Source organism: Panulirus ornatus, chromosome 3 (genome assembly GCF_036320965.1).
Source record: "Panulirus ornatus isolate Po-2019 chromosome 3, ASM3632096v1, whole genome shotgun sequence".
Lineage (NCBI taxonomy): Eukaryota > Metazoa > Arthropoda > Malacostraca > Decapoda > Palinuridae > Panulirus > Panulirus ornatus.
The window spans coordinates 17,070,847-17,086,572 of record NC_092226.1 but is presented as its reverse complement, the minus strand read 5'-3'; the positions used below and the strand labels follow the sequence as shown (position 1 = coordinate 17,086,572).

Here is a 15,726-nt window from a genome sequence, read left to right as displayed (position 1 = left end):
TTTTGTGTGATCGGGGCCTGAACATGCAGGAGGGTGAAAGGAGGGCAAGGAATAGAGTGAATTGGAGCGATGTGGTATACCGGGGCTGACGTGCTGTCAGTGGATTGAATCAAGGCATGTGAAGCGTCTGGGGTAAACCATGGAAAGCTGTGTAGGTATGTATATTTGCGTGTGTGGACGTATGTATATACATGTGTATGGGGGGGGGGTTGGGCCATTTCTTTCGTCTGTTTCCTTGCGCTACCTCGCAAATGCGGGAGACAGCGACAAAGTAAAAAAAAAAAAAAAAAAATGAAATCGAGTTGCATTCATATCATATTTCTTCCTCTTGGAGGTTCTGAGTTATTCCTGTTAACATTTGGAAAAACTCTAGTCTCTATTTTATTTTTTATCTTCTTTCAAGATATCAGCATAAACACTGGAGAGCTGTAGATACAGTTTTGAGTTATTATACATATTAAAGATTTTGAATGGAAATTTTCTATAAGTTTGACATGTTTTAGCTGACACCATTATTATATTCTCCCATAAAGGGAAGATATTTGCATTCTCAGGAGTGGTCTTCTGTTAGAAAGAATTGATTAAAAGCTTTTGAAATGAATTGATGGTGATAATGATTTGTTTGAATACTTTTCACTGTTAAATAATGTTAGATACAATTAGGTAATTTCTGTGTGTCTAAAATTTTGAAGTTGATCATGGAAGATGATTACTGATTTATTCATTTGAATAAGTTGTTGAAGAGCCAAAGAGTATAATTGAAAAACTTCTTGCAGGAGTGGATATCAGCATCTGTGCAGCCAGGCATGTCTGTATTTCATATTGGGAAACGAAAGCCACCTCATCACAAGTGGGAACCAATCTATGTAGGGACCAACAGAGATCCTCTGTATGATGAGAGATTATCCTGGGAAGGCAAAAGTGACAAAATGACGCAGGTTAGTACAACTTTTGATTCCAAAATGCACATCGTAATGATCCACATGACTAAGATCTTTGTGTAAACTACTTTGCAGTAAAACTTTTAGGTTTTGGTGAAGATGTGTGGAGTTAGTAATTGAACCCTCCTCAGTTCATAAAAGTTACAGTGACCTATGATAAGAGAGATTATAGACTGCAAATAATTTCAGTTGGGTTTTTTTGTACTTAGAGAACATAAAACCAGAAGGTTCTTGGACCTACTCTTAATCACTGCTGTCTGGTGTTGCATTTTTGTTGTTTTTGTTTAAAATGTATGTATGAAAAAATGAATTAAATAATGTTGACCTGGAGGAATAACCAAAAATGTTTCAAAAACCATGCATGCCAAGAGTTGACAATTCCTTTGGCAAAAGATTCTTCACTATTGAATGCGGTGCATGCCAAAGCAGCCAGACTGATGCTTTTGAATTATAGTGGGCATGCAGTCTATGTCCTTATGTTGAATACTCAGTAACTTTCTTATTGTCTTCTTTACATAAGCTCTTGTACTTATTCACAGCTTAAGACCTAGCTGAAAGATACTAAGGTTGCTTTTCTTCTTCGCCTCGTGCTTTATGTATAACAAGAGCATTTTCTTTGGGTAGTTTTAACCTTTTTCAGTGAGTTCATGCTGTATTTCAAAAGACAGGTCTTCCAAAAGATATGTCATAAGACAGCTTTTTGTATAGTAGTTTGCAAGTTTTTCGAGGATAGAAAGAAGTCTTTTTAAGTATTTGAAAGTAGTTTGTTTTTATTTACTTTCTTTTATTGGCTTTTTCAGATGTACATCTTGTGCGTTCGTGATTATGAGTTTCATATCCTTGACAATGCATTCCTTGTGCACAAACCAGGCATTAAGAAGCTGCACAGAGACCCTTTACGTGAAAAGATTGTGGCTAAGCAGAATAGCGCAATTAAGACCAAGATTCTTCCCGAGTACAAGGCTGTTTTCGGATTCCGCAAGAGCTGTGTTATATGATCCAAATTATTATTTTTTATTTTTAGATTAATTTCATATTTATGATGTTCATTTTACTTTGCCAAATTCATATGATATTCTTATTGATACTTAAGTGAAGCATGTTAACTCTCTCTTGGTCCTAAGTTGTATGCATTACCCACCCACTCAAAGTCTGGCCTGTCACAGTGTTCACTCATACACTCATAGCTAGTATGAGAAATGTGTAAACTTTTTGTAGTAGAATGCATTGTGATTCAAATAGAAGTACATTTTCTTCATCAGAATAATTTTGCATAGTTTATCGTGAATTTGTTTTTTAATGAATATTTGCAGAAAAGAATATGTGAAATCTTGAGTTGAAAAAAACATAATTATTACAGGTACTGTGTCTGTTTTCTACAGGTACTATGTCTACAAAATGCCTTGTCCATCCCTTATGTATTTTCAAAGGCAACAAATGGCTAAGAATTATCGTTGGTACAGGCATATGATGCTCTCAGGGGGAAATCATCTTACATCTGGTCATTAAGACTAATGTTCTTAATGGTGTGAGCACCAGCAATTTGCCTCACTATGCCTGAAGTTATCTTGAGACAATGATGTTCTTTGTTTACTCTCCCTGGCTGCCTTTTCATTTTGCAGATTTTGCTTCTGGGCACTGCATTTCTTCTACCTATGCTTCAAGATAGTTTGCTTGTGCCTTTCTAAGGAGGAGAAAGCCTAAATTCTCATCTGGAAGCAAGAAAATGTGGGTACACGTGAGATTTCTAGATGCACTGGGCACTCAGACTGCTATATGCAGCACCTCATCAATGCCTCACCTCATTCAGGAGATCTAGATCGTCTGAAATAAAAAACATTGACTTAGAATACTTCAGGAACCTTGCTAATTCCATGCTCAGATATCTGCAGATGGTAAAATGCCAAAGGAGAAATGGCTAAGTAATAAAACGTAAGTGTGATGTTGCTTTTGAAAGTGTATTGGGAGATGGACAAGGTTTTTTGCAGAAACTGTATATGTAGAATTTCACTAATCACAGGACATTTATTCTTTTACTGTATTGTGTTTACAAAGATATAAGGAATGATAATGCAAAACTAACTATATATAAAAAAGATTATCATAAAAGAAAGTAAGCACAATTAAGAAGGTAATGAACGAACAAGAAGGAAAATGGGAGGATAGCATTAGAAGGGATGTGTGGTTGGGAGATATGGCATGATGCCAGACATTAAGTGAAACTGTTATGATGTGGTAAATATTCATAAACAGTTGTAATATACACTTAAACTAAAATTTGTTTGACCTGCAATCAGTCATACGCAATTTACATATGAGCACCTTGAGAGTAAGAAATTTCCTATGTGGATTGTGTGTGAAAATCTCGAGAGAGTTAGCATAGTAGAATTTGAATGTTTTTGTGTAGTAGCGTGAAGTGTAGAAATGACCCTTGCTCAGCATTTCATTGTAAAGCATTTTTATTTTAGAGAAGCATTCATGATATAGCATTCCAAGAATCCTTCTCAAAGACTTTGTTATCATTCCATAGTAAATCTTACTAAGTATTATTTGTAGTTTACCATATCAAGAGCTCTGTGATGATACAAACCTAATATTAAGACAGTAAAGGGAGCTGTGATGTTTGTTGCACAGTATGTATGTGTGTGAGGAATTATAATGTTTGTATGTATGACACCAACACAGTGAAAAATTATTTGTTGCATTTACTTTTAGTGATTGACTGGTAGTGTGTTAAGTGTAAAAGAATTTATTTTGGTATTCTTGATATGTATATCCTGAGTAAAAGTAAGTTAATTGGAATATTAGGCTTCAGTGTAGTTTGTTTGCTTGAAGTTTGTTGTTGTTGAAGCACCTTTGTGAGAGTGCAGTGTATAGACAGTAGGTCATTTTCTTTTCTGTTATTATTGTTTTCTTTCTGCACATGGGATGGATCAAGTGTCATGAGTGGTGCAGGCACACTGTCCTTGCTTGAACTTAAATGCACCTAAACAGGAATTACTTTCCTAAAGATTGAGTCTGTTCTCAGAATCAGTTCTTTAAGTGCCTTCTGTGACAAACGGAAATGGATATATTTTTTTGACTGTTGCTACTGTACCAGTTGGATTTATAAAAAAAATCTTGCTTTACGTATTATAATGTGAGCTGCTTGTCCCATTTATCATGGATATATGAAATGAGTGTGCTTTGCCACAGAGAGCTTTATATTGTTAGGTCTTTTAAAGGTGAACCATTTGTTGAGTTACTATTAATTTTGTTCTTGGATGAAGATAATGCAATATGATTATTGATATTTTAAATCCATTATGTGCTATCTCATTTTTTATGAATATCTTTAGATCTCAGGATTATAAAATATTGTAACATTTATATCAGACTCCATGAGGTTCATTATGGTATCATGACAAGATTGTGTGATTGGTTGATATAGTATGAGGGTGGAAGACATGTTCACTACTTTACCTCAGGTTTAGATCCACGAAGAGCAAGTGAGTAGATTTTCCTACAAAACTTAAGTCCTTTATCCTATAGTCATCACTCTACCTTGTCAGGGACTGACATATTAACTCTAAGCTCACTGGTGCTGTTTAAGGCTTATTATATAGGCACCCAAACTCCACAATTTACCAAGAAACTTGTATCCTGTATTAGACAGTAAAGTCCATGAAATTAATCAGTGTTCCCCAACAGCAGACTAGTTCCAAACACCTTTTTCACCCCTTTACCGAGACATACTACCCTCAAAGTCACGAGAAATACACTGGAAATGGAAAATATTATTTTCAGAGTAATTCTAATTCCAGAGCTTACATATTTTCTTGTTAGACCATTATATTGGCAATTTATGTCATCATGAAGTTACCAGAACTATACTGAACCCCATCTCACTCCTCCTAGGTGTTCTGAATTTTCCAGTAAGACCAGTAGGCATATAATTAAGACCCCAAAATTAGTTCTTTGGCACTTAGCTTTCAAAGTTCTCAGATTATTGTTCTAACAATCAGAGTCATCCCTAGAACTACAGATTTACTTGTCAAGATTATTAGAATGCGATGCTAGTTGCCATAATACTTCCATGATCATTAGAATATTTTACTAAAAAATCATAGACTTCTTGGCCAGAATGATTTCTAATGTTCTTTGATATATGCATAAGCACTCATATTTATTGTTGATTTTTTTTATATATATACCATTGGTAGGGTTACTAAAATTGCATCACCCGAAGATTCATTCCGCAACATCTTTGTAAGCTAGTTTTCTGCAGTTGGTCCCTGAAATTCATTACCATTATCCCCTGATTTACATTAGCTCTACTTTTTATATTTCACTCTTGAGACATTTGAGAATTAGGATACAGGTCTGATTTGTGACACATTGGAGCCATTACTTGCAACTTGAAAAAGAAAATTTTCTCTTTATTCCTTTCATGAAAGAACAAGATTGTTTTCAGGTATTTTTGCATTCCTCATGCATTTTATAATGATGTCATGGCAAAATGATATTCTATTCATATCACACCAACTAACAGAATACATTTCATTTTGTATCTCACCTACTGGTGCTCAGCTTTTAAACAAATATGATTGCAATTGAATGCTTATCCTATGCCACAGCTATCTGCTATTACCTGTTATTTCATTCATGAAAATTATCAAAGAAAAAAGTTACACACTGTAGCAGTTGTTTTGTATGGATGATTAGGACTTATTTTGAAATACATGCCAGCTGGACATTCATTAGCAAAGAAGGAAAAAGTGCCTCTGGGTTTTAAGTCCTTCAGTCGGAAAATCCCATGGCTTTCAAGGGCTGTTAAGCCTACACTAGTTGTGACTTGGTAATAGTTACTGAATCAGATAATTTATGGAGGTGACATAGATAGGCTTAGTACCACTCCCCATTCTTCCCATTAATCTCAGCTTCACTTAGTCCCCCTCCACCAACACAAACCTCATCACCACATTGTCCAGTATGTTTTTATTAAATATCATCTAAAATGTATGAGGAGAGAGCTTGATATATTGTTTTTAACCTAAATTAGTTTACATATATTCCATACTTGAGAGTTAAATACTGAAAGATTTTGCTCAGGAATGTAACCCCCTTATATAGTGTTTAATTTGCTAGATTTACAGTGTTTTGACTTGCAACAGGGTTTCCGAAGATAACCCCATTGCAAGGTATATGAAAGAGGTAGCATTATATGTATGCTGCACTTGATCAAGTTTTTGCATTTCATATAAAATCTTACTAAATTTTCTTTTTCATTTTAATTTGATTGTTAATGTTAATCATTTACAACCTTGATGTAAATTTTTTTGCACTTAGCATTCATGTTTGGGTTGTTTAAATATTATATAGATCTCAAGTGTTGATTTCAGTATAGTCACTGGTTATTTTGTTTCTTGAGAAGTTTATATTTGAAACGAAATTGCTTTAGAAGCACCAGAGAAATTAAGGCATTTAGAATTGCATGTGTTTACATAAGAAACAAACACTTTTCTTGGTAAGTTTGTTTCTACATGTGCAATGATGGGCCAATTTTGTACAAACTACAATTAGCTGATACACTTAAAAGAGCATATGTAAGCAGTGAATTTATGTGAGTGCACTGAGGAACTATACATAGTATTGAAAACTGGTATTGTAAGTATAGTATTGAAAACTGGTATTGTAAGTATAGTATTGAAAACCGGTATTGTAAGTATATGCATTTGAGGATCTTTTTTCATGATTTCAGTTCTCCATGTTAGCAAGTTAGTGCCAGGAACAGACAAAGAAAGGCCACAATCACTCATCCATTATCTGTCATGTGTAATTCACTGAAACCACAGCTCCTTGTCTACAATCAGACTCCACAGACCTTTCCATGGTTTCCCATGTTGGCTTTACATGCCCTGGTTCAGTCCACTGGAGAGGTTTATTTATATATAATTACCCCAGGATAAGGTGAATCATATCTTTATTATGACTGAAAGCTGTATATTGGAAGATAATCTTAGCCTCATGAGGCTGGGGTTTTCCTTATCAAACCACTCATTTTTCAGCTGCGTCATCTAAGTATAAAGATAATCCCCACTTTATAAAGTAAGTCATGTAAATCTGTGTAGAGAAACTAAGGGACTTATATGATAAAGTAAACATCAGTATGAAGTGTATATTGCCAAAAATAGCAAAAGAAATTGTAAGAAGTTTTATAGTTATTTGAAATGCAAGAATTACCACCCACTCAATTGGTCCCATAATAACGGAAAATGGTGACTCGGCTCAAAACAACAAAGACATGGCAAAAATCTTAAATGTTTCTTTTGTAGTCAAAGTATAGAATGTTCAGCAACAAGTTGGTATAAAAAATGAAGACATTCTATCAGCAATAATCAGAATGAGAGTAAATGAAATGGTAAGCCCTGACAAGTTTTATCCAAGGATAATTAAAGAGGCAAAAGATGAGAAAAGCCCTTAACTTCTCTTTTTAATAAGTCCCTTACTACAAGAAAGGTTCCAGATGAATGGAAGTTTGCCAATGTAACACTTAAATTCAAAAAAGGTATTGTCACTACCTAATTAAGTCACTGTCTAATTAGGTTAATGTCTATAGCTGAAAAGCTTGTGAAAACCATCACTCGAGACAATTGTGAAGCATTTAGAGAACCACCATGTAATGAACACTTCTTAGAAAGGTTAATGATGACAATGCTTACATCTGATAAATCTCTGATATTTTTCGTATCATCAACATGCATGATGAAAGTAAATCAGTTTATATATTATATTTATATTTTTGAAGTGGCAATTAAATCAGTTTATATATTATATTTATATTTTTGAAGTGCATTGATAAGGTTCCCCATCAAAGGTTACTTGCAAAAATTAATTCACATGGTATTTATTGGTTGGGTTGTACTTCATTGAATAGGAAATTGGTTGACTGGCAGTAAACAAAGAGTTGTGATTAATGGTGAGCCACAAGGATTAATCAGTCTTGGGACCAATTCTCTTTCTCATACATATTGATATTGATAATTTGCTGTGTAACAAATTTTTCTTTTTTTGTTCCTGGGTAATATATGTTATTTTCTAATTGATTATGTCCAATAAGTATAGAAAGTGGCTATTATTCCCTTGAAACTTTGCTTTTGTGATCAGGAAAGTGATAATTTTAGATTTACCTATTTTTCAGAGCATTCCAGATGGAATTCAAACAGCAACAGACCATCGAGTAGTACTTTCTAGAAGTTTCCAGTACTATGAATAGTAGTCAGAGGGGGAGGCAGACATTGTCGATCCAGATTACTCTTTTAGAGTTGCAGCTGTGGAGAGAAACCCATACTATCCCAATTAAAACAACCTCATGAACTTGATCAGAGAGCTTAGTCTCACAAAATCCAATGCTGAGCTTTTGATGTCTAGGCTCAAGCATTGTTACTTGTTGGATGAAAGTGTGCAAATTGCAGATCAGAGGAAGCATCACCTAGGTTTTTTCAGCTTCTTCATCCATTAAGATGTGTAACCAGTCTGTTCAAGGCAATTGGAATCGCCTATAACCCGAACAAGTGACGCCTCTTTATTGACAGCTCATCTAGGAGCCTCATAGCTGTGCTGGACTCCCAGGAGGTGTTGATGCCATGACTGCACATAAAATTAGGCCTTATAAAACAATTTGCCCCAGCTCTAGATAAGGAGTCTGCAGTCTTGAAGTACCTTCAAGACTTCTTCCTTAAGCTGTTGTCTTCATTGAACCATAGGTAAAGAAGACCCTGGAGGGCAAGGAATTCCCCAAGAAGTTCACAAGAAAGGAAAAAGCAGCTTGACACTGCTTTGTTGCTGTGGTTTGGGGCTTCCTGGGCAGTCACAAGGCCGAAAACTATGTGGAGCTGGTTGAGTCTGTGGTGAAAAATGATGGCAAAATGGGCTACACGATGTCCCTCAAAGTCCATATCCTTGACTCTCACCTTGATAAATTCAAGAACATGAGCATATTCGGAGGAGCAAAGTGAGTACTTCCACGCAAATATACAGAACTTTGAATGCAACCACTATGGAACATATAACAAGAACATTATGGGAGATTATTTTTGGGGTCTTATTCATGAAAGTGATTCACAGTATAATTGCAAATCTCGAAAAACTACTCATTTCTAAATCTTTTGTGATCACTTTTGTTTAGCATTATTGTAAATGCATGTTAATTTTTATTCATATGTTTTTCTGACGTTACATGAATGAAAATGCAAATTCACCTGTTGTCCAATTGATGGGTAAATTTCAAAATATCACTGTCCTGGTCACAAAGGCATACATAAGCTATTAAGAAATAACACTAACCAGGAACAAAAATTGTGTTTCACTGTATAATGGGCTGCATTGTTTGTTTGTTTTTTTCATACATATTCGCCATTTCCCACGTTAGCGAGGTAGCATAGCTGCATTGTAAGATGTCATAATTTGCAAATGACCTTAAGCTGGAAAACAAATTTACAAATGAACTTGAACATCTGCAGCTTCAAACTGATGGTCTGGGTTCATAGAAGTAGCCATACATAGAAAAGGTTTTAGAATTTAAGTCCAGGAAAGTCATCCTTATTCTTCACAATTCATGTGTTCGTCTCCGTCTTGAATGGTGTTCAGTTTTGGTCACCCTATTTAAAAAGAAACTTAGAATGGAGAGAGTACAGTGTCGAGCTAATTCCTAGACAGAAACAAATCCAGAGAGCCGAGAGAGCAACTTGAATTTATTTAGCCAAGAGAGGTGATCTTATACAAGTTTTCAAATTGTTAAAGGCTTTGATGGTCCAACACGCTATTTGAGACTTGATTCATCTGATTTCACTTGTGGTAATGGATACAAACTTGGGGCAGAAAAGCACTCTTCTTCAACAGGGTTACTAATATATTGAATGATTTATGGATTTGATTGGTTGAAAGTAGTACTGTAGACAGGTTTAAGAATAGACGATAAATAGTTTGCTTCAAGTCCAAGACTTATATTATTCATACATCCTTAATCACATTGAAAGTCTGCAGGTTTTTCTTTTTATCTTTTTGTCTTCAACCTTTTACCATACTAATCTGTGAGTTTCTGATATCCTCCACTATCACAAACAGCCTTGAAGAAACTCAATGGTCTGTTGCTGTTTGAATTCCTTTGTAATCCTGGAAAACACAATCTTAGCAAAAACTGTAATGAAAACAGTCTTAGCAAAAACTGTAATGAAAACAGTTTCATCTTGGGATACAGTGGAACAAAGGAAGGGTTACATTCCTAGCGAAGACTTCTGGGGAAAATTGTCCCTCAGAAATATAGATAAAATGGTAAGAAAATACACTGTTATTAATCAAATTATTTAGATCGAAAAATTAAGTAAGCAAAATTGTATTTCATTATTTTTCTCATTTTTGTTCACTGTTTCCTCTCACAGTAAGATAGTGACTGGATGTGTGCAAATAAGGCCATATTTAGATATGGCCTTATTTGCACACATCCAGTCACTAACTTTTGTGCATAATGCACCAAAACCAAAGTCTGCCATCCAAAGCTTGGCCCCCATAGACCATCTCGTGGTTTCTTTTGACCACTTCCTGTTCTATGGTTCAACCCATTGACTGCAAATTGCCTACTGCATACCTCATTGTTCCATAAATACTTAATCCTCCTCCTTATGGTCAAGTCCTTCCATCTTTTTCATGGTCTCCACCTCCCCTTTGCTCTGTCAGTGCTGATGTGGAGATCCTTTTGGGCAATCTTACTTCATTTGTGCTTGCCATATGTTCAGCACACCCTGTTCGGCTCTCAGTAAAACTTTGCTTACTACCACACTTCTCTCCTACACTGTCATTATTTACATGATCAGCCTACCTTACAGCAAGTTTTTAATTTCAGACATGTCCACTTTATTCTGTTCTTTTATGCTCAAAGCATATGGCTTGCATCTATACAAAACTGTCAGGACTACTATGCTTTAAAACAAACCCTTCTTTCCTAAAACAACACTAATCTCTCTTTTCACACACTCATTAATGTACCAAGGACCTTTGCCGTCTCTCCCTCCTACATGATTCACTTCATCCCCCATGTTTCTGTCTTTGCTGTAATGTCCACTCTTAGGTACCTAAAGCTCGCCACATCCTCCTCTTTCAAACTTACAATTAAACTGTCCTGTCTCATCTCCCTGTTGCACCTAATTACTTTACTTTCATTCACTTATCCTTTAACCTTTCCCTTTTCATGCAGTTTCCCAAAACTTCATCACCATTTCAGGAGTTTTTCATTTGAGTTTGCCACCAAAGCCATCTCACCTGTAAGCAGCAACTGATTTATCTCCCATGTCCCCACCCCTACCATGCTGTATACCTGACTTGTTCTAAGACCCTTGCATTCACCTTCCTCACCAGTGATATAAATACTTGACTCAAAGCCAGAGTCACTGGAAGCCAATCATCCCCCCAACTTCCTACTCTGACACATCCCTTACTATCCAGATAAAATCATACTGCATTGTGTAACTTTCCATTTACCCAATATATTCATAGCACTTTCCATAAAACCTCTCTGTCAGTTTGTGTCATACACTTTCATGAGATCCATGAATGCCACAAATACTTCAACACTTAAGTATTTCTCACTCAAATTCTTTGAAGCAAACTCCTGATTCACATATCCTCTATGCCTGAAGCCACACTATTCATCCCAGTTAGATGTTTTAGATATACCACCATCCTTTCAGTCACCACTCTCACATACATCAGTGTTTTAGATATACCACCATTGTTTCAGTCACCACTTTCACATATATCTCATTATATATGCTCAACACAATTATATCTGTAATTTAAACATATCTTTTTGTCCCCTTGCCTTTAAGGGTGCCATACTTGCATTTGTTAGTCTGCAGGCACCTCACCTTAGGCCATACATCATTGAATAGCTGTCTTATCAGCATCACTGTCACCCCCTTTCTTGAGAAACAGCCATATTTCTCTCCATTAATGTTTTGTCCCATTTCTATGCAAGGCTTTTGCTCCCTTGAGTAGTGAAATTCTGTTCCAAGAGCCAAATTCGACCCTTGACAATGCTGGATTTTGGGAGTTGTGTGTTCGTAAGGTCAGGTTGGAGACATTCTTTTGCAACACACCTTCCTTTGATATTGTCAGCTCTCTCATCACACTGCACATCATCGTCATACATCTCATTTCCAGTACATCCAACCTCTTCATTTATTTTGCATTCACAACCCAGACTTACTCATAAGAGTACAATAACAATGGTACCATATTCTGTTTCTTGGCAAGTATTTTTCAGTGGGAATTTACTACTGAATGACTTTAATGCAGTGAAACTATTTTAACATAGGAGTCCTTTTTGTGATAAATTTATGTTAAGGGATAGATGCAAACTAATAGGATTCCATTAGAAATGAAAGATTTTCTTATTTCTTTTTTAGGTGTGTGATAGTAGACTAGTTGCCTTTGTAAGCAATAGTTTTCTCTATGGTGATTCTTTTGATTGCCTTTTCTCTGCAGTAGTATGCTGCTTCTTATTAAACACCACTGCATTTTTTTTTCATGTCTTTATGACTACTTCATACTCCCTTCTCAATGTCTTTCTCTGGTTTTGCTACTTTCCTACTCATGTTGACTCTCAGAGTTTCATCCCTTCTGCTTTCCTCTCATGTTCACTTACTGAGGCAGCTTTAATTTTTTTCACTTTTCATATTTCTATTTGCAAAAGGTTTGCTACTACACTGAGGCAGTGTCATTAACACACACCTAAGCCTGTGAGGAGAAATCCCCACTTAGCTTCTGTTCCTTCTTATAGAAAGTGAAGATACAGAATAGGGAGTTTTCAGCCCCTTGCTCCTGCACTGTTTATTCAACTTAGTGATGTGCAGGAAATATGAGTAATATTATTCTCCTCATCTCTAGGGACAGAATATGATAATGATAAAAGTAAATTTTAGAGTATTTGAGCATACATTTTGTTACTCTTGAATGAAGTCAGTGAAACTTTAGCAACTGAAAATGTGTTGTTATTAATCGAAATGCTGTGGGAAGATCTTATATGGGTAGCTCAGCTTTGAATGTGAATCATAAATCGATATCTTTTTAATTACACAATTCTGTATTTTCAATAATATTGAAGTTTCTGGGTGGAAACCTTCACCTCCTTACCTTACAAATGGATACGAGTGAATTTACATAATTGTATTTTAAATGAAGATGATATTTTGGAAATGTATGAATAATGATAATCCTGCTGTCAAGAGGATAAGTGCTAGGTGATAATTTTTCAGTGCTTTGGTGACTGTAGATTTCATGGCTGTGCTAGCAATCTTTCCCCAATTATATGGTGGAAATGCTTAGCCATTATGGTCATTCATAGTTAGAGGTTGCAAATCACTTTAACCTGTTAAGGTTTACTCCTCTGCTGTATTCCTCATCTTACATATTTTTTTTTTTCACAGTACCAAATGTCAGTGAATGTTTAGGTTTTTATGATGTATATAATTTTTTTGTGAACTTAGAACCAATTTTTGTAAGAAAGGTGTATTTTAAGTTCATTTGTTTTATTCTCCTCTTTTTATATGGCTGGAGTCACGACATGACACAAGAATTTATGGAAACAGATATCTGGGAGTGGATCTGGCAGCGGATGGAACCATGGAAGCGGAAGTGGATCATAGGGTGGGGGAGGGGGCGAAAATTCTGGGTGCCTTGAAGAATGTGTGGAAGTCGAGAACATTATCTCGGAAAGCAAAAATGGGTATGTTTGAAGGAATAGTGGTTCCAACAATGTTGTATGGTTGCGAGGCGTGGGCTATGGATAGAGTTGTGAGCAGGAGGATGGATGTGCTGGAAATGAGATGTTTGAGGACAATGTGTGGTGTGAGGTGGTTTGATCGAGTGAGTAACGTAAGGGTAAGAGAGATGTGTGGAAATAAAAAGAGCGTGGTTGAGAGAGCAGAAGAGGGTGTTTTGAAGTGGTTTGGGCACATGGAGAGGATGAGTGAGGAAAGATTGACCAAGAGGATATATGTGTCGGAGGTGGAGGGAACGAGGAGAAGTGGGAGACCAAATTGGAGGTGGAAAGATGGAGTGAAAAAGATTTTGTGTGATCGGGGCCATCATCAGACAGAGTTAGGTCTCCATGATAAGTGAGATGTGGAGAAACAGAGGTGCTGAACAGAGGAAAGAACAGTAGAAAGACCACTAAAGTTGAAATTAATGGAAAAAGTGCTGTACACTGATTGTTAGTTAAGATTTTCAGTGCATATATGGACAATGGTGAAGTGACTGAGGGTTGGCAGAATGCATGTACAATATAGGGCCATTATATAAAGATAATTAGAAGTATTTTCTTCAGTGTACCTGGTAAAATTCATGGAAGAGCAGTGATTGAAAAGGGTAGTGGCATGCACAGAGCATTAGGCTGGGGAGGAACATTATGGTTTCAAAAGTGACAGAAGATGTGTGGATCAGGTTTTTCCTTTGAAGAATACATGTCAGAAATAATGGGAAAAACAAAAAGATTTGTATGTGACATTTAGGGTGTCTGGAGGAAGCTATGATAGGGCTGACATAATTCTTACAAATACATGGTATTGAGGGAAATCTATTAGAAGCAGCTATGAGTTTTGATTGAGGATAAGGCCTGTATGCAAGAAGAGTGGAGGTTAAGTGGTTCTGGGTGTTGGTGGGTCTGCAGCAAGGGCGTGTGATGTCATCATGGCAGCTTAATATGCTAATAGATAAAAAAAATAACTTGGACACAAACACAAAAAAAAAATATGTTGAACACAAACACTCTCTATCAGTAGCAATCAGAAAACAAATTGAAACTTAAAGATACTATCACGAACCTAATCACTGAAAGACAAACTGAAAATTGGCAACCAACTCTGGCATAGTTTAAAGAAAATCAAATCATCACATCATTCCCCACTCATGAAGCACATAAGTTATCCATTCCAATGAAATCCCTTGTTTCAAAGAACACACAAGCATACTCATGGGACACTAGTCAAAAATTAGCCAAAAACCACCCTTAAACAGGAAAGTCATGAAAACACACAAAATCCACTTAGAAACAACTTGCCTACCTACCTTTCACTCCCACTGATATGAACAATGGAAGTAAAACCTAAAAGAAGTGTCCTGCTACAGGCCCTAACAGCATATCAAACTCTCACTTAAAACACAATAGCCCTCTTGTAGATCATTTTTTCACAGACTGAATACTGAGGACAGAAGTGATGTAAGCAGTAGGAGAAGGGGGAGTTGGGTGATTTGAAGGGTTTTACGCCTGGTGTTAGGTTGGCAAGTTTCCAGATGTTAACTTAGGATTTTTTTGTGTAGTCTGTCATGGGTGAAGATACATATATCTTCAACTATGCAAGGCTACATACAAAAAAATCCCTAACATCTGGATACTTGCTAACATGATATTGGTCCTAAAACCCTCCAAACCTCTCAACCTCCCCTACTCCTCCTGCCCTATATCATCTTCATCCTCAGTATCCAAACTCAGTGAAAAAATCATCCATAACAGAAAAACATCCCACTCACCCACACAGACTGAATTAAAATCCTAACACTACCACCACAGTACAACAAGAGCTCACAAAACATATCCTAGATGGACTCAACCAATGACAATCCCCATTCCACACAGCAGTATAGGCAACAGACATCAACAAGCATTTGACACTATTCTGCAACACATCCTCTTACAAAAAACACCTAACACCTACCTCTACAACAACAATAAAAAGTGGTTGGCCAATTTCAT

The 15,726-nt window shown here is 36.2% G+C and overlaps 2 protein-coding genes across 2 annotated transcripts in view; one reads left to right on the top strand and one right to left on the bottom strand.

Annotated features, from left to right (window-relative positions):
- LOC139759419 (beta-1,4-glucuronyltransferase 1-like) overlaps nt 1-13,494 on the top strand; it is a 58,796-nt gene extending 45,302 nt beyond the window's left edge. The window contains exons 5-6 of the mRNA XM_071681516.1: nt 777-938; nt 1,742-13,494. Coding sequence (XP_071537617.1) covers nt 777-938; nt 1,742-1,939 — 360 coding nt within the window. The 3' untranslated portion in view covers nt 1,940-13,494. The remainder of the gene's footprint in view (nt 1-776; nt 939-1,741) is intronic.
- The window catches only part of LOC139760814 (probable 3',5'-cyclic phosphodiesterase pde-5), a 459,357-nt gene continuing 446,168 nt past the window's right edge, over nt 2,538-15,726 (bottom strand). The window contains exon 20 of the transcript XR_011715413.1: nt 2,538-2,653. The gene's annotated coding sequence lies outside the window, so the exon portion shown is untranslated. The remainder of the gene's footprint in view (nt 2,654-15,726) is intronic.